The sequence below is a fragment of the Oncorhynchus gorbuscha genome, linkage group LG14 (assembly GCF_021184085.1).
Source record: "Oncorhynchus gorbuscha isolate QuinsamMale2020 ecotype Even-year linkage group LG14, OgorEven_v1.0, whole genome shotgun sequence".
Classification (NCBI taxonomy): Eukaryota; Metazoa; Chordata; class Actinopteri; order Salmoniformes; family Salmonidae; genus Oncorhynchus; species Oncorhynchus gorbuscha.
The window spans coordinates 62560790-62579049 of NC_060186.1; the positions used below are offsets into that span (position 1 = coordinate 62560790).

The following is an 18260-nucleotide window of genomic DNA, read 5'->3' on the forward strand; positions in this document are numbered from 1 at the left end:
TAGGTTGGTTATCTAGTGGTTTTCTGTGGTAGGTGTTGTATCTCATTAGAATAGGTTGGTTATCTAGTGGTTTTCTGTGGTAGGTGTTGTATCTCATTAGAATAGGTTGGTTATCTAGTGGTTTTCTGTGGTAGGTGTTGTATATCATTAGAGTGTTGTAGGTATCTCATTAGAATAGGTTGGTTATCTAGTGGTTTTCTGTGGTAGGTGTTGTATCTCATTAGAATAGGTTGGTTATCTAGTGGTTTTCTGTGGTAGGTGTTGTATCTCATTAGAATAGGTTGGTTATCTAGTGGTTTTCTGTGGTAGTGTTGTATCTCATTAGAATAGGTTGGTTATCTAGTGGTTTTCTGTGGTAGGTGTTGTATCTCATTAGAATAGGTTGGTTATCTAGTGGTTTTCTGTGGTAGGTGTTGTATCCTATTAGAATAGGTTGGTTATCTAGTGGTTTTCTGTGGTAGGTGTTGTATATCATTAGAATAGGTTGGTTATCTAGTGGTTTTCTGTGGTAGGTGTTGTATATCATTAGAATAGGTTGGTTATCTAGTGGTTTTCTGTGGTAGGTGTTGTATCTCATTAGAATAGGTTGGTTATCTAGTGGTTTTCTGTGGTAGGTGTTGTATATCATTAGAATAGGTTGGTTATCTAGTGGTTTTCTGTGGTAGGTGTTGTATCTCATTAGAATAGGTTGGTTATCTAGTGGTTTTCTGTGGTAGGTGTTGTATCTCATTAGAATAGGTTGGTTATCTAGTGGTTTTCTGTGGTAGGTGTTGTATCTCATTAGAATAGGTTGGTTATCTAGTGGTTTACTGTGGTAGGTGTTGTATCTCATTAGAATAGGTTGGTTATCTAGTGGTTTTCTGTGGTAGGTGTTGTATCTCATTAGAATAGGTTGGTTATCTAGTGGTTTTCTGTGGTAGGTGTTGTATCGCATTAGAATAGGTTGGTTATCTAGTGGTTTACTGTGGTAGGTGTTGTATCTCATTAGAATAGGTTGGTTATCTAGTGGTTTTCTGTGGTAGGTGTTGTATCTCATTAGAATAGGTTGGTTATCTAGTGGTTTACTGTGGTAGGTGTTGTATCTCATTAGAATAGGTTGGTTATCTAGTGGTTTTCTGTGGTAGGTGTTGTATATCATTAGAGTAGGTTGGTTATCTAGTGGTTTTCTGTAGTAAGTGTTGTATCTCATTAGAATAGGTTGGTTATCTAGCACTAGACCTGGCCTGGTACATGTCTCACCATAGGAGTGTACAGCCACCTCCCAGGGCCAATTAAGCACGAGACAACAACAGTCCAACTGTGTGTGTTCCTTCCTCCCCCTTCACCAGATATGAGCTCAGGGTGATTATATGGAATACAGACGAAGTAATACTGGAGGACGATGATTACTTCACTGGGGAAAAGTCCAGTGACATATTTGTCAGGGGGTAGGTACCACAGAGGGCTGCGGCGTTATGCCCTGATAGCCCAGTGGGTGTGACGAAGTGGCGTGCTCCCACGTTTTTTTGGCGTTAATCATTGTTTTTTTGTTTTGTTTGTTTGTTTCCACGTTTTCCGTGTGTTGCGTGTTTGTTTGTGTCTCTTGTTTGTCGTCCTCTCTCTCTCTCCTGTGTGTCGATGCTGTGCTGTTGTCCAGCTTTGAACTGCGTGTTATTATTTGGAACACTGATGACGTAGTTCTAGAGGACGATGCTTTCATGACAGGAGAAAAGATGTCTGACATTTATGTCAGGGGGTAAAACACACGTTTAAGTCGCATGGCTCGTACAAACCCCTCCCCCTTCCTTACCCGCCCCTCCCTTAGCCCTCCTATCAGCACGCAGTAAACCACAATGCCTTCACGCCTACAGACAGAGGAAGCCAATCAGGACCATACCACTTAAACAGCAAAGAGGTCAACGTGTCAACAAATGACACTAGGGCAAGCTCATCCAGTAATCATTGTTGAATTAACCAGGTTAATGGATTGAAAACTGTTTGCAATAAGTTCTGTGAATGACACACTTAGAAGATAAAAGAGTCTGTCAGTTCTCATGCACATTAAATTGGATATAAGCTAGGATAACTCAATAACAGTATTCCATTTTGACTTGCCAATTGCTAATCATCCTTACTGTCATTAGTTTAACTGGTATGGTACTGCATTCCTACAACAGATGTAGATTGTCTTGGGCGGGGGTTAAAACTACTCGGGATTCCAGGAAGCCTCCTGCATGGCAGCATTAGCAAAAAAGGCTTGCATGGGAAATGGAATGGATTCCATATTGTTTTTGCAATTGTATTGTCATTTGCTGGCACTTATTAATGATGCTGTTGAGAATATATCAATACTAATGGACATTCAAAGTCGTAGAAACGTTTTTGGCCGAGGCCTCTCCCCTCCTGCCTCTCAAATGTGCCACCTTCAGGTTTTAAATTCAGTCCAACAGAAAATGTGTTGAAATTCCAGTTGAAGATTTTAAAACTGACATCAATTTTTCAAAGATACATTTTCAATTCATGAAATTGGAATTTTGTTTTCTTTTCTGAATTTAAATGGAATTGAACCCTCCTCACCAACCACTGGCCACTTGGCACTACTGCAAGTGGCCACTCTGTAAACTCAGTCTGCCACCCCACACTGTGCTGAGCCTGCATTGAGACTAGATTTGCATTGTAAGACACTTCTGTTAATGTTAATCTCGTCTCTGCATCTTCCCTCCAATGAAGGAAAGCACTGTCATAAAAATGTATTTGACTCTTTTTGTAAAGCTTTGTGTGTGCATGGCATTTGTAATATGTGACCGTCCAACACCAAATCCGGCAATTTGTATTTAAATACACAGTGTGAACTCTATTCTTATTCAGTTGTTTTACAGTGGTAATACTTTTTTAAAGAATTCACCTAGGTGCAAACACTATGACCACTATTTCACAGCCATGTTTCAATTTGATTGAATTAATAATCTCATACATTTGTCATTACTGGCTGGTTTCTTATTGGAGGGTCCCACCATTCGTGTTTTGCTTTTCAAATACTAACATCCTTTTTGTGTATTCAATGGAACAGACCTGTAATGCATACAACACATACTGAGTCATACTGTGAATAGCAATCTCAAATCACATTAACTGATGCAAACTGGGTATCTGATCTTCACTGTGTCTGCCTAACCTCCACAGACAACCTTCACACAGAGCATGATAAGTGAAGCTTGTTAATATGCAAAAATAACCCAATAATAACACAGTCATTACACTTAATTTACTACATCATCAGGTCAACATGACCCTCACCCCTAACCTCTGACCCCTGTGACCTTTGACCTGTAACCCAGCTGGCTGAAGGGTCAACAGGAGGACAAGCAGGACACAGACGTCCACTACCACTCTCTGACGGGCGAGGGGAATTTCAACTGGCGCTTCGTGTACCCCTTCGACTACCTGATGGCTGAGGAGAAGATCGTCATCTCCAAAAAGGAATCCATGTTTTCCTGGGACGAGACCGAGTACAAGATCCCTGCACGCCTCACCCTGCAGGTCTGGGATGCTGACCACTTCTCCGCTGATGACTTTCTAGGTACTGTAGGCCTACACTGCTTGAGCTCTCTAGAACTCTACTCATTCTTCTTTAAAAAAAATGTCATTTTTCTCAAATGTTCTCCATTCACTCGGCAATATACAGTTCCTTTATATCATCCTTCAAGCTCTGTCATCTCCTCAGTTATCCTCTAATGTCATGTATTGTCTCTCCTGACAGGTGCGATAGAACTGGACCTGAACAGGTTTCCCCGCGGGGCGAAGACAGCCAAGCAGTGTTCTATCAACATGGTCCAGAACCAGGCAGAGCTGCCCTGCATCTCCATCTTCAAACAGAAGAGAGTCAAGGGCTGGTGGCCATTCGTGGCCCGTGACGAGAACGACGAGATGGAACTCACGGTGAGTGAGTGAGTGAGTGAGTGAGTGAGTGAGTGAGTGAGTGAGTGAGTGAGTGAGTGAGTGAGTGAGTGAGACCCACACACACACATTGTATCATTGGAATGATTGTGTCTTCCTCTCAGGGTAAAGTGGAGGCGGAGCTTCATCTCATGTCGGCAGAGGAGGCGGAGAAAAGTCCTGTTGGTCTTGGACGCAATGAGCCTGACCCTCTGGAGAAACCAAAGTAAGATCTTTATATTTACAGTATACACACACACTCACACTAAGACTATACCCACGTACACATTCAGACAAAACATACACAATCACAAATTCTATGTTAAAAGCAAAGGTGGGAAACAGAAAATAAGTCAGACATGGTCAACTTTCCTATAATCCTCCACTTCCTTCAGGGGTTCTAATCACACCATGCAAAAATAACACTGTGCAAGTGTTACAACCAACTGATTTCTCCCGGTCATTTATTTCTAAACCTCTATTCTGCATCCATCAGAAGCTGATAATGGTTTACATTTTAGTCGACACTTTTTTTCTAGAGCGACTGGAGTGCATACTGTACACCTTTCATTCACATTGGTCCTCCATGGGAATCGAAATCACAACCCTGGCATTGCAAGCACTGTGCTCTACCAACTGAGCCACACTGGCTTATTCAGAGGTTATGTGATGCACACAATGACTTGAAATAATAATAAGAAATACAGTCTATTTTGACACCTGCACCTCATTGTAATGTGAACACACTTTCACGGCATCACACTGTTCTCTTCCTGTCATCTCTTCACGTTTCCCTTCTTACTGTCTCTGTGTTGCCTCCCTCTCTCCCCTCCAACCTGCGTTGTCTTTCCTTCCATCTACATCCCCTCCTCTCCTCCTCTTCCCCTCCTTCTGAAGTCGCCCGGACACCAGTCTCATGTGGTTTGTGAACCCCCTGAAGTCCATCCGCTACTTCATCTGGCACAACTACCGCTGGCTGATCCTCAAGGCCCTGGGCCTGCTGCTGCTGCTACTCCTGTTGGGTCTATTCCTCTACTCCTTCCCTGGATACCTGGTCAAGAAGATGCTGGGGGCCTGAGGGGGCTGAGACCTGCCAGGGCCACTGGTAGCCCCCTCTCTCTTCTCCTATCCTACCGTTTCCTCTCCTGCTCCTTCTTTTCTGTCACTTTCTCTTTGTCATTTACCCTCTCTCTGGTCCTCTCTCTGGTCCTCTCTCTGGTCCTCTCTCTGGTCCTCTCTCTGGTCCTCTCTCTGGTCCTCTCCTTTTTTCTGTCTGGTCCTCTCTGGTCCTCTCTCTGGTCCTCTCTCTGGTCCTCTCTCTGGTCCTCTCTCTGGCCCTCTCTCTGGTCCTCTCTCTGGTCCTCTCTCTGGCCCTCTCTCTGGCCCTCTCTCTGGTCCTCTCTCTGGTCCTCTCTCTGGCCCTCTCTCTGGCCCTATCTCTGTCCCTCTCTGTCCTCTCTCTGGTCCTCTCCTTTTTTCTGTCTGGTCCTCTCTCTGGTCCTCTCCTTTTTTCTGTCTGGTCCTCTCTCTGGTCCTCTCTCTGTCCCTCTCTCTGGCCCTCTCTCTGGCCCTCTCTCTGGCCCTCTCTCTGGTCCTCTCTCTGGTCCTCTCCAGTTCTCTCCTCTGTTCCTCCTTTTCACTAATCCCATATGTGTCTATCCCTTTCCTCCCATCTCCTGCGGTATCTGTCACTCAATGGATGTTATCACATCTTCTTCTCCCCTTTCTACCACCTTCCTTTTCTATAACCTCTTTCTTCTATCCCTCCACCCCTTTCATCTCTTGTCCTCTTTCTTTTCAGGTCCTATTTTCCACATCTCAGGTCTGTCTCTCAATCTTTGTATTTTCTCAGATAGACAAAGATTGTGTCTGGTAACTAGTCCTCTTTTCTTTGTTTCCTGCTTCTCCCTGTCTTAGTCTCCTTTCCTGTGATGTCTCTTGTCTCTCAACCTGTCAATGTCTTGTGTCAATCACGAGTCTGCCATTGTGCATTACACCGTAATTACACTGGAGACGTATTATATGCAGCGCAAAACTTTTCCCTATAAATGTACAGCATTATACTGGCACCTGAGTTGCTAGCAGTCTAAACCACTCCAAGGTGAAATTCACCAACAGAGTGGAGCAGAGACCAGGCTTTGTGGAATATCTAGCCCCGACTACATCGATTCAAGATCAATACTTTAAAAAAAACTAATAATGAAATGCCTACCTGGTACCTATGTTCGTCTTCTGTAGTTACGTACATTTATTTGTTGAAATCCATACTTTTTCAATAAATGTTAATCAAATACAAACACCAACTTTTTGGCTGTTTCTGTTTCTCAGATGTCAACTTAGCGTGAATGCTCATGTGCCAATTGATTCTCCGATGATGTAGACCTAGGTCTCCAAACACTCATTGTACAATCAAATCACACAATCTACAGATGGTGTGTTGACCAATCAAATCACACAATCTACAGATGGTGTGTTGACCAATCAAATCACACAATCTACAGATGGTGTGTTGACCAATCAAATCACACAATCTACAGATGGTGTGTTGACCAATCAAATCACACAATCTACAGATGGTGTGTTGACCAATCAAATCACACAATCTACAGATGGTGTGTTGACCAATCAAATCACCTAAGATGGTGTGTTGACAAATCAAATCACAATCTACAGATGGTGTGTTGACCAATCAAATCACACAATCTACAGATGGTGTGTTGACCAATCAAATCACACAATCTACAGATGGTGTGTTGACCAATCAAATCACACAATCTACAGATGGTGTGTTGACCAATCAAATCACACAATCTACAGATGGTGTGTTGACCAATCAAATCACACAATCTACAGATGGAGTTACGGTTTTCATCCGTCGAAGGAGAGTCGGACCAAAATGCAGCGTGGTTAGTTCGATACATCTTTAATGAAGAAAAAAACACGAACAAAACAAAAACAACAAACGGAACGTGAAAACCTATACAGCCTATCTGGTGACAACTAACACAGAGACAGGAACAATCACCCACAAAACACTCAAAGAATATGGCTGCCTAAATATGGTTCCCAATCAGAGACAACGAAAATGACCTGACTCTGATTGAGAACCGCCTCAGGCAGCCATAGACTATGCTAGACACCCCACAAAACCCCAAGACAAAAACGCACCACAATAACCCATGTCACACCCTGGCCTGACCAAATAAATGAAGACAAACATAATATATTTCTACCAGGGTGTGACAGATGGTAATTTTCCTTACTGTAAAACATGTTGCAGCATACAGCATCCCTGCTGTAAATTGGATGCTGTAATGTTTTACAGTAAGGAAAATAGTACTGTGAAATATATAACTGCATCGATGCTGTACAGCAAAATTACAGAATTAAGCTGCAACTCTGGTGCCAGGATAATGCTGTAAATTTACAGTGAAATTCTCCCTGAAATCTGAATTTAAGAAAAAACATAAAATACATTTATTCAGGTTGTTAACAACATTAACTACAAATCAACAATAAGGGCTGTCATTATATGGGCAGCAGGTAGCCAAATAGGTGAAAAATTGATCGATGTGCCCTTGAGCAAGTCACTTAAACCTAATTGTTCCTGTAAGTCACTATGTGAGGGTCTGAAAAATGTCAAACAATCATCATCCCATTTTATGTCTTCATTGTCTGAGGAATATATCTGTGCTTAGCTGACTGTGCAATGGTCTTTTGGTTAATACAAATAATGTAGTTATTTCATAAACAGGGTTGTTTGCGTAGTAGTGTACGGAGAAATGTGATCCGTTGGAAATAGTCATACATCATATATGGCTCACTAACACTGGCCCTCCTCTTTTCTCTTTTCATCCTCCACCTCTGGCCCCCTTCCTCACCCCACCCACTATCTTCCCTTTAACCTACTCACCCCTCTGTCCCCCACCTCTACCTCTCCCACAACTGCCCTCCATCAACCCAATGTCCTTCTCCACTCCCTTCCCTATACCTTCTACCCCGCTATCCCCCCCACCCATCCTGTCTAACCCCCCCACCCTCCCCAGTCGGCCAGACACCACCTTCCTGTGGTTCCTGAGCCCCCTGAAGGCCATCCGCTACCTGGTGTGTAACCGCTACAAGTGGCTCATCATCAAGATGATTGTGGCCCTGCTGCTGCTCATGATGCTGGGGCTCTTCCTCTACAGCATGCCTGGCTACCTGGTCAAGAAGCTGCTGGGGGCCTGAGGGGGATGAATGAGTGGATACATGCGGAGACAAGATGATTGCAGCCCCCCCTCCCTCAACATCCCAGCCTTGCCCCCGCCCCACCACCCATCTAACCTGGGCAGTGCTGCTTAACACACATTCTACTCAAAGTCGTTCTATCTATCCCTTGGACCTTTTATCTATCGCTTTAACTACTAAAAACCAAGAACGTCCATATATCTTCTACTCTACAGTAGCACAGTGGGCCTAACCACTCCTGCGATGACCACTGACTAACCAATCAAACTCCTCGCCCCTGATCTGATCATCAATGAAGTGGCATACCCTGATGTAACATTTGAGACATTGTTTATTTATTTATCTATTTATTTGTGACTTAAATGATTTGGAAGGACATGGTTAGTGGTCAGTTGATCGGTACTGTTGGTCTTGCATGGACATACATTTCTCAAGTGATGTTGTAATTTTTCCCATTACTTCTATTATACGGCTGTTTTTAAATGGGAATCATGGGGTTGGTTGGTGTGATCACTTGAACTGGACAACAAATGGATTGTTTCCAACAGTTAAAGTTCCTCTTGCAGCTTTTGTACACACCTTAAATAATGATGAAGAGATTGAACAACAGATGTCTATTTTCTTAGGACCTAGTTTAACAAGATTTAAAGAGGAACAAAGAATACAATAATAACTTTTGAATATTTATCAATTACCGAGCTAAGCATGCTATCGTTTGGTTTAATTTGTGTCCTCAAACACCAACATTTTATGGAACAATGCTTGTTTCTTCAGCCCTTCCTTCAGTGACCTGGAATGCTCTTATAGATTGTTACTGTTATCCAGCAAATGCACAGTAGGTTTAGAGACAAATATGCATGCAACTGTATTCTAACATCTCAGAGTGATTCAGTTTACATGGTCATCTGACAAGGCATGACTTTCTATTGTAGCTTTACAGTCAGTTACTAAACCTTTTATTTATGTCCGGATCTAGACCATTTTTTTTTTACAATGTAGAGATTCCTAAGTGGTTATGTGCATCTTATAGTACATGAGACGTACAGAAATAGGAAGGTGGGGATTGGCCTCTTGACCTCTACCCTATCGGCCTATCAGATTACTCGGCTTGCCCTATCAGTTTTTTTTGTCAGTTTAATTACTATGCATACTATCTTCCTCTAATTACTTGTTTTTGATTGACTTTTGATTATTATTGATATTGTTCTGCAATGTTGAGGGAGATAGCACATAAGCATTGCACTGCATCTTTTCTACCTGCTGTAAACTGTGTAGATGATGAATACAATTTGATTTGAGATGACTTAGTTTGCAGTGGGCAGTTCCTCATGGTTTCCCTTGCTTGACCTACCTGTAGTTATGAGGCAGGTTAGCATTTTTCATCATGAATCTTGTTCTGGAGGCAGCTCTGCAGAGTGGTCACTAGCTAGCACAGCCACAAAGTCATAACATCTTATTTTAAAATTACCCCTAGCTTTAACCACACAGATAACCCTAATTGATAACCCTAGCCTTAAATTAAGACCAACTAGTGAAATTCTTTCCAGAAATGTTTGCTTTTACACCTGCATTGTTTGCTGTTTGGGGTTTTAGGCTGGGTTTCTGTAAAGCACTTTGAGATATCAGCTGATGTACGAAGGGCTATATAAATAAATTTGATTTGATTTGATTTGATTTGATTTACAATTGCCACTTTTGACTTTGCAGCTAGCTCAGGTCTGCCTCAAGGACAAAACTCATCCCAATAAACGTCAGCCTGCAGTTTTGACATCATTTGTGTTGCAGTCATTTTAGTGATCCCGTGTTCACAAAATACAAACCGACAAAAAAATATATTTTAATGTTTGCACTAACTCTCATCTGTTTGTATGATAAAGTGTATTTATATATTTCTGTTGAAAAGTGTGCAATCTTAAGTTGTCTGTTTTAACAAGGACTTTAAATAAATTGAATGAATTGAAAAACAATTTTGGGAAATGTTAGGTTTATATACGTTTACAGCATCTAATAAATGTCGCTGTGTTCTTGATGTGTGTGGCAGAGGTTGCATGAGTATTTAGACGACTCTTTGAGGGTATTGTGTGCATATTTTTGTTGTGTGTGTAAAACATCTCCATCTCTCCCTGTAGTCGTCCCAACACCAGTCTGTCGTGGATTCTGAGCCCGGTGCGTGTAGTGTGTATCCTAGTCTGGAGGCAGTACAAGCTGCACTGTGCTCTGCTGCTGGGGGCCATCCTGGGACTTCTGTTCCTGGGCCTGCTCTTCTTCTCCCTGCCTTCTGCCCTCAGCTACAAGATCTTCAACGTCGCTGGCTGAACACACACTTATCTACCATACACATGCAAACGCAACTTTCTCTCCATGTGGCTGATCCCTGAATGTATTTGCATCTTAAATTGTTTGTATTGTACTGAACAAGTTCTAATGCGTTACATTTTATTCAATATTGTTGGTAACATTCTACTTTACTACTAGTTAACTCCCATTATGCACTTTATATTTTACATTGTGTTAAACATCAACTCCCATACTGTAAGTTGACAAAGTGATTTATTTTCCTCATCAAATATTTAAGCATTTCCACTACACTGTGTTCGTGTGTGCTCTTCTCTTCCTCGTTGGTCAGCTCATTCACTCAGGAGCCAACGGCATCACCTGGGTGGGCAGAATATCAGAATTCATCCGAAGAATGGAGATTGTCAGTAAATGTCTCTAAATTAGCACAAACATTCTGGACATTAACCCTCTAGATACTCTTACACACACACACTCACCCTGGAGGTGCTGTATTGGTGCAGCAGCATCCGTAGCTCTGGATTCTGTTTTAAACTCTGTGTCTGTCGTTAAACCGCGATCAGAACAATGCTGGGAACAGACTGATGAAAAACCAAATCAGTGCTCAATCAATTACCGCTCTTTATATCAACAGTTTTATAACTCAATTAGAGGCCGGATTGAATCTACAATACATTAGCAACAGCCTTCTAATATTGAGTTTCACCCCCTTTTGCCCTCAGAACAGCCTCAATCCGTCGAGGCATGGACTCTACAAGGTTTAAAGCATTCGACAGGGATGGTGGCCCATGTTGACTCCAACAAGTTGGCTGGATGTCCTTTGGGTGGTGGACCATGTTGACTCCAACAAGTTGGCTGGATGTCCTTTGGGTGGTGGACCATTCTTGACGGGAAACTGTTATGCGTGAAAAACACAGCAGCGTTACAGTTCTTGACACTGAAACCGGTGCGTCTGGCACCTACATTACTACCATACCCCGTTCAAAGGCACTTAAATATTTTGTCTTGCCCATTCACCCTCTGAATGGCACACATACACAATGTCTAAATTGTCTCAAGGCTTAAAAATCAATAAGGGATCATAGCTTTCACCAGGATTCACCTGGTCAGTCACAATCATCACTCCATTGCGAGAAATATGTTTGTAAAGTTTCACTTGGTCATATGATATGTGTAAGGTAGTTTCTCCACTGATTGAAGTTGACTATTTTGAGCCCAGTGAGTCACATATAATGCCCATACTATCAAGCCTCTTAGAGTGCATTCCCAATACACTGCTTCATTACTACTGGTATGCTAGTTTGGTTATTGAAACAGAGGGCCCTAGTGTTAGCAGAGTTCCTCTGTCCAGTGTCTGTGTTCTTTTGCACATCTTAATCTTTTATTTTTATTGGCCAGCCTGAGATATGGCTTTTTCTTTGCAACTCTGCCTAGAAGGCCAGCATCTCGGAGTCGCCTCTTCACTGTTGATGTTGAGACTAGTGTTTTGCCGGTACTATTTAATGAAGCTGCCAGTTGAGGACCTGTGAGGCATCTGTTTCTCAAACTAGACACTCTAATGTACTGGTCCTCTTGCTCAGTTGTGCACTGGGGCCTCCCCACTCTTTCTATTCTGGTTAGAGACAGTTTGCGCTGTTCTGTGGAGTAGTACAGTGTTGTATAAGATCTTCAGTTTCTTGGCCATTTCTTGCTGTTTTATTGCTTCCTTAATAAGGACAACCGTTTTCAGCTGTGATAACATAATTGCAAAAGGTTTTTCTAATGATCAATTAGCCTTTTAAAATGATAAACTTGGATTAGCTAACACAATGTGCCATTGGAACACAGGAGTGATGGTTGTTGATAACGGGCCTCTGTACGCCTATGTAGATATTCCATAAAAAAATCTGCCATTTCCAGCTATAATAGTCATTTACAACATTAACAATGTCTACACTGTATGTCTGATAAATTTGATAACATAATCGGTGTAATGAACACACCCCAGCTCAACCCTTTAAGTGGAGATTGATTGGACTTGAGATGGGTCTTTGGACTCCAGTGGTGTTACACAGACACTAGGGGGCTCTAGAGAGTCAGTCATGGTGATATACAGCATCTCTCTCACACACACACACACACACACACACACACACACACACACACACACACACACACACACACACACGCACGCACGCACGCACGCACGCACGCACGCACGCACGCACACACACACACACACACACACACACACACACACACACACACACACACACACAGCACCATAGGAATCAACATCATGCTGCACTTTCTGAGTCTAGGGAGGCCAGTAATAAGAGCATTAAGACTTTGCCCTTTCGATTGTCTTCCTCATTGGGAGAGTGGTACCAGAGTGCACTGGGCCAGTGTTTAGTCTGGGCCAAGGTGAGGTGCTGTCTGATCTGAACAAACATATGCATGGTGTCCCTATTTAACTCTAGGCTTGTATTACTCACAGCAGTAGTACATTATGAAGTGGTGTCTTTCCCTCAATGGTGTAAACAGATATTAGTCAAGGACTGTGTTTCTTGAGTTTCAGTGATATGTATATTATTTCATACGGTTGGTTCGAAAGGATACCAAGGCTACCAATTGCCCTTTAGTAGACCATTAGTCAGTTTAAATCAGATATTTCATATAGGTGACACAGTCCCACAGGCCATGCATGATATGGTATTGTGGTTTTGATCATGTTGCTGTTGTACAGTCTATCTGACAGGTAACACGCCAAAATGAACTGATGAAGTGCACACAGTCCATTTCCTTTTATTGACGGAATGTCTTAAAAGGACTGATTGGTCTATACTGATTTTTAACTACAATTGATTACAGACAACAACACTGCCCTGCAATCAGTTAGCCTATTGATTGGCTGGTTATTGATCTGTGCCATGGCATTTAAATAGCATTTATCAATAACAACTTTCTGAAGGCCTGTCGAATTTCTAGAATGATTTCGCAATCACAGCCTCAACAGACTGACAGTAGAATGACAGCTAGTCAATTTATTATACATCACTGTCAGTCACTGTATGGCAGGCCTGGGCAATTCCAGTCCTCGGGGGCCTGAGTGGTGTCACACTTTTGTCCCAGCCCCAGCTAACACACCTGACTCCAATAATCAACTAATCATGATCTTCAGTTAAAAATGCAATTAGTTTAAATCAGGTGTGTTTTCTAGGGATGGGGGAAAGTGTGACACCAATCAGGCCCCCAAGGACTGGAATTGGCCAGGCCTGCTGTATGGAGTAGTCTCTTGTAATTCACACTAGGTGAAGTCAAAGGGCTTGTCTTAAAATATATCCAATTCCCTACATAGTGAGGGTACCAGTGGGGTTACCAGTGCCAGATATTTATGATATGGTGTCATTCTGTAAAATATGGACCGTTATTAATCTATTCAGCACCCACACACTTAGGTTTATAGCAGGGGTGGGCAACTCCAGTCCGCGAGGGCCTGATTGGTGTGGCACTTTTTCTCCATCACTTGCAAACACAGCTGATTAATCTAATTACATTCTGAACTGAAGATCATGATTAGGTGACTATTGGAGCCAGGTGTGTTAGCTGGGGCAAAACTGAGACACCAATCAGGCCCTCAAGGACTGGAATTGCCCACCCCTGGTTTATAGCTATGAGGATATCTTAATGTATTGTAAGTCGCTCTGGATAAGAGCATCTGCTAAATGACTTAAATGTAAATGTAAATGTATTATTGTCCTTTAAAGTGTCCTATGTCACATAATACACTTTCCACTTACATTTTTGGACCGGAGGTTTGACACAGCTTTGAACCAAACCCTTGCTAATGTTTTATTGTGTCTTCGTCGTTGTGTTGTGTAGGAAATGGCACTAGTTGTTCACCAATTAGCATCCTCGGGGCCTGTTCTGGCGCCCGACCACAGATGGTCCCATGACACAGAGAGACTCTAGACATAGTCTGGAGGCGACGGAGCGTAAACCAAAGAACAAAGGACAGTGTCATGATGGTCCTGTGAGGATCCAAATAGGTCAGATCAGGTTTGCAATGAATAACTTCAACCAGACCCCTCTCACCCGCAGAGGGGGAAGGGGGAGGGAACTGGTGGGGATTATCAATTCTCGTCCTATCGTAAATCAGAGGAGAGAACATTCAGCTCTCCCTCTCAAATGTTCACCAGATGAATGCGCCTTTGTTTCACAGACTTTTCCCGCCAAAACGCTAACATTCTAAAGCAAATACTGGAACAATATTTTAACATAGAAGCAATCTTTAGAACACTATTGTCATATTGTGTGTTATTTTGTGATGTCATTAAAAATGTTATAAAGGAAATACTGGAACTTGTAAAGTATACCCACTACATGTATGAAGCTTCCATCCGATGCGTGTGTATGAAATATGAAAAAGTATGAAAGTGTTGTTCAGAGGGATTTGAGTTTAGGAACCATAAAATATAATTGTTTTACATATACTTTGCACAGTGACAAGTCACGCCCCTGAGTAAGGTAAGAGAGCGTGACAGCCTGACAGAACTGCCCTTTTGAACAAACTGTATAAAATGATGGGTTAAGAATTAACATATCAGACCAGAGAGATGTAGAGCTGCAGCTCACGTTTAAAGTGGTTTGAACTCTGAATCTCAACTAGAGGTAGAGATGATAAACTCACCTCACTGGTACACTTGATTAGCTGTCCTAAGTAAAGTATCTAGAAAAGTGAATTGAAGGGGGACCATTCTACTATGCACAAACCACCGCAGTACGCTACTCTCATCACCCCACTGGGAACCATCGACACGGCTGGCCAGCCTGTCTTCAAAGAGGCATCTTCCAGAGCGAATGGAAGGAGAATAAACGTTGTAGTTCTGTTCAGGACTATTCGACAAGTCCCCAGATACCAGACAACTATAGAAAAGGACAACAGTAGAAGACTTGTCGGAACCATTTTGGAAAATCAGAGCCTTACAAGCATGCCGCAAAAAGACCCAACCCCATTTCCAAGGCGGCTTGGTTCTGAGAGAGATACACAGTGAACCAAGGCATTTTCACTTAAGTACATTCATGATGTCTTACTCCAAGCGGGCAGCGATTCATGTGAAAAGTGTAAGTGAGAGTAGTTTCTAAATGTACCAACGTCTCTGTCCCCCCCTCTCTCTCTCTCACCCCCACCATGTCTTTTGTAACAAGCAGCCATATTGTTGTCAATCCAATTGGGACCTGTTGCTAATGTATTAAGTGTGTATGTTTATCCTGTGTTACCATTTAATTAGCTAGTAAATAAATAATTAAACCAATTTGTGTAATAGTTAAGGCTCTGGTCTTTGCAGATGAAAGGGGGTTACAACTGTTCAGAATGGTGATATGGTACAAGGTTATGATTAATAAGTTGATTGTTTATAGATGTGATAGTTAAAGACCTTTAAAGTTTAATTTGGGAAATGGTAACTTTTTAATGAACTGCTCTCGTGGTGCCCCAGATCCTAATGAGTTAATTGTTACATGACTAATTTGATCGGGTAACAATTAAACATAGTTTGTTTATTAGATAAATAACAGTCTTCAGATTCATGTTAAAAGTCAAGTCATGACAACAGTGTCACGCAACATCAAAGGAGGCGTGTGCGAGTGTATGTGAGTATGTGTGTGACCCAACAAAGGCATGTGATGTCCAAATCGTCCATCATACTTAATTATCCGTTTTGATCTGTATCAACTGAATCAAATTGACACTCCACTTCAACAAGCTGAAAGCTTTTACAGTAGAGACATTCATGTTTATGACGTGCTTCTTCATAAGCGACAGAAAAATTGTGAGACAGACCTCCTAAACTCCGTCATCATCATGTTACAGTAATCACAGACTGAGAGGCTGACTCACATGTCAGAGCCCCAGAAGAGAGCACTGAGGCTGGGAGTCCAGATACTGTACAGAGAGCCAGACAGGAAGTAGTGGAGCATGTAAATGCCATTTATGCAACTTTCTTTATGTAAATAGCATTTCAGCACCTATTACACTATTGTAAATTAGTGTTCTTAGCGTAATCATAATTTACATTTACATTTAAGTCATTTAGCAGACGCTCTTATCCAGAGCGACTTACAGTGAATCTCTGAATAGAGCAAGTCACGCCACACAGCATGAGGCCTGCTATTAGTGATGACATTCATCTTCGCCATACATACAGCCTGTCGGTATCTGTCAATATATACAGTCCTTAATTGAAAGTTCTTAATACACAAAATGTGTTTTGGGCTTCATGTAATCCTCAGGACCAACTCTTCCATCTTACCCCACGTCATTTATTCCCTGAATTGTTCACCTCAGTAATGGATGTCCGTCACCTTGATTCACCAAACCACCTTTCATTGTACTTCATACATGGGGGAGATTACATCATTGTGTTTTCGCTCTCAAATTCTATGCTGTTCAATCAAATCAATCAATGAAATATATTTATAAAGCCCTTTTTCCATCAGCAGATGTCACAAAGCTACACTGAGTGGAAGGATTTAAAGCAAGTGACCCATACAGAATATCAATGCTTGTTTTTATTTTATTTTACAAACACAGGTTGCTATTGAGGGTGTACTGCATGCAGAGCCTCAACACTGCTGTGCCCAATGTTGTCTGTCTCTCTGTCTCTGACTCACTCAGTGGGAAAGACGTTCACATTGCCATGATAAATGGATGTTGAGTCCTGTGGCATCTCACTTCTATCACCTGAGGAATATTGCCAGAGAGATTTATGACACTGAGAGATTTATGACACTGAGAGATTTATGCAAGCTGGTCTGCCCCGAAACGCTATTGGTCAGCGCTGAAGTATGTGCACTGACCAAGACCAGCAGGAAAGCACACATTACACTTGATTCAGCTAATGGGTGATTCCTCATGTAACTAGATATTTTTAAAAATACCATGATTTTAGGGATTTTCACAATATTTAATTCATAGAGGAGTCATTTGGAGGAAGGGTTGTTGACGTATCTTTGACACTTGTATCTTAAAGCATATTGAGAAATAATTTATTGAATTAGGAACAATTGTGGCATTTAGGCCCTTCAGACATTTTGACTAATGTATAATCTGTAAAGCCCTTCTTACATCAGCTGATGTCACAAAGTGCTGTACAGAAACCCAGCCTAAAACCCCAAAACAGCAAGAAATGCAGGTGTAGAAGCACAGTGGCTAGGAAAAAATCCCTAGAAAGGCCTTGCCAGAACCTAGGAAGAAACCTAGAGAGGAACCAGGCTATGAGGGGTGGCCAGTCCTCTTCTGGCTGTGCCGGGTGGAGATTTTAGAAGAATATGGCCAAGATGTTCAATTGTTCATAGATGACCAGCAGGGTTAAATAATAATAATCACAGTGGATGTAGAGGGTGCAACAGGCCAGCACCCCAGGAGTAAATGTCAGTTGGCTTTTCCTAGACGATCATTCAGAGTATCTCTACCGCTCCTGCTGTCTCTAGAGGTCAAGGTTCCATAGCCGCAAGCAGAACAGTTGAAACTGGAGCAGCAGCACGACCAGATGGATTGGGGACAGCAAGGAGTCATCAGGCCAGGTAATCCTGAGGCATGGTCCTAGGGCTCAGGTCTTCCGAGAGAGAAAGAAAGAAAGAAAGAGAAAAAGAGAGAGAGAATTAGAGAGAGCATACTTAAATCCACACAGGACACCGGATAAGACAGGAGAAATAATCCAGATATAACAGACTGACCCTAGCCCTCCGACGCATAAACTATTGCAGCATAAATACAGTAGGCTGAGACAGGAGGGGTCGGGAGACACTGTGGCCCAGTCCGATGATATACCGCCAGACAGGGC

The 18260-nt window shown here is 42.3% G+C and overlaps 1 protein-coding gene across 8 annotated transcripts in view; it reads left to right on the top strand.

Moving 5' to 3' along the window:
- The window catches only part of LOC123995267 (otoferlin-like), a 121561-nt gene extending 110736 nt beyond the window's left edge, over positions 1-10825 (top strand). For 3 of the 8 annotated variants that reach the window (XM_046298751.1, XM_046298756.1, XM_046298757.1), the window contains 5 exons: positions 1637-1735; positions 3318-3559; positions 3740-3918; positions 4041-4141; positions 10272-10825. In XM_046298751.1, coding sequence (XP_046154707.1) covers positions 1637-1735; positions 3318-3559; positions 3740-3918; positions 4041-4141; positions 10272-10458 — 808 coding nt within the window. In that variant the 3' untranslated portion in view covers positions 10459-10825. Of the gene's footprint in view, positions 1-1328; positions 1428-1636; positions 1736-3317; positions 3560-3739; positions 3919-4040; positions 4142-4812; positions 5021-7961; positions 10215-10271 lie in introns of those variants that run through there. The other 5 variants (XM_046298753.1, XM_046298759.1, XM_046298754.1 and 2 more) reach the window with 4 other exon arrangements.
- Positions 10826-18260: the final 7435 nt, after the last annotated feature.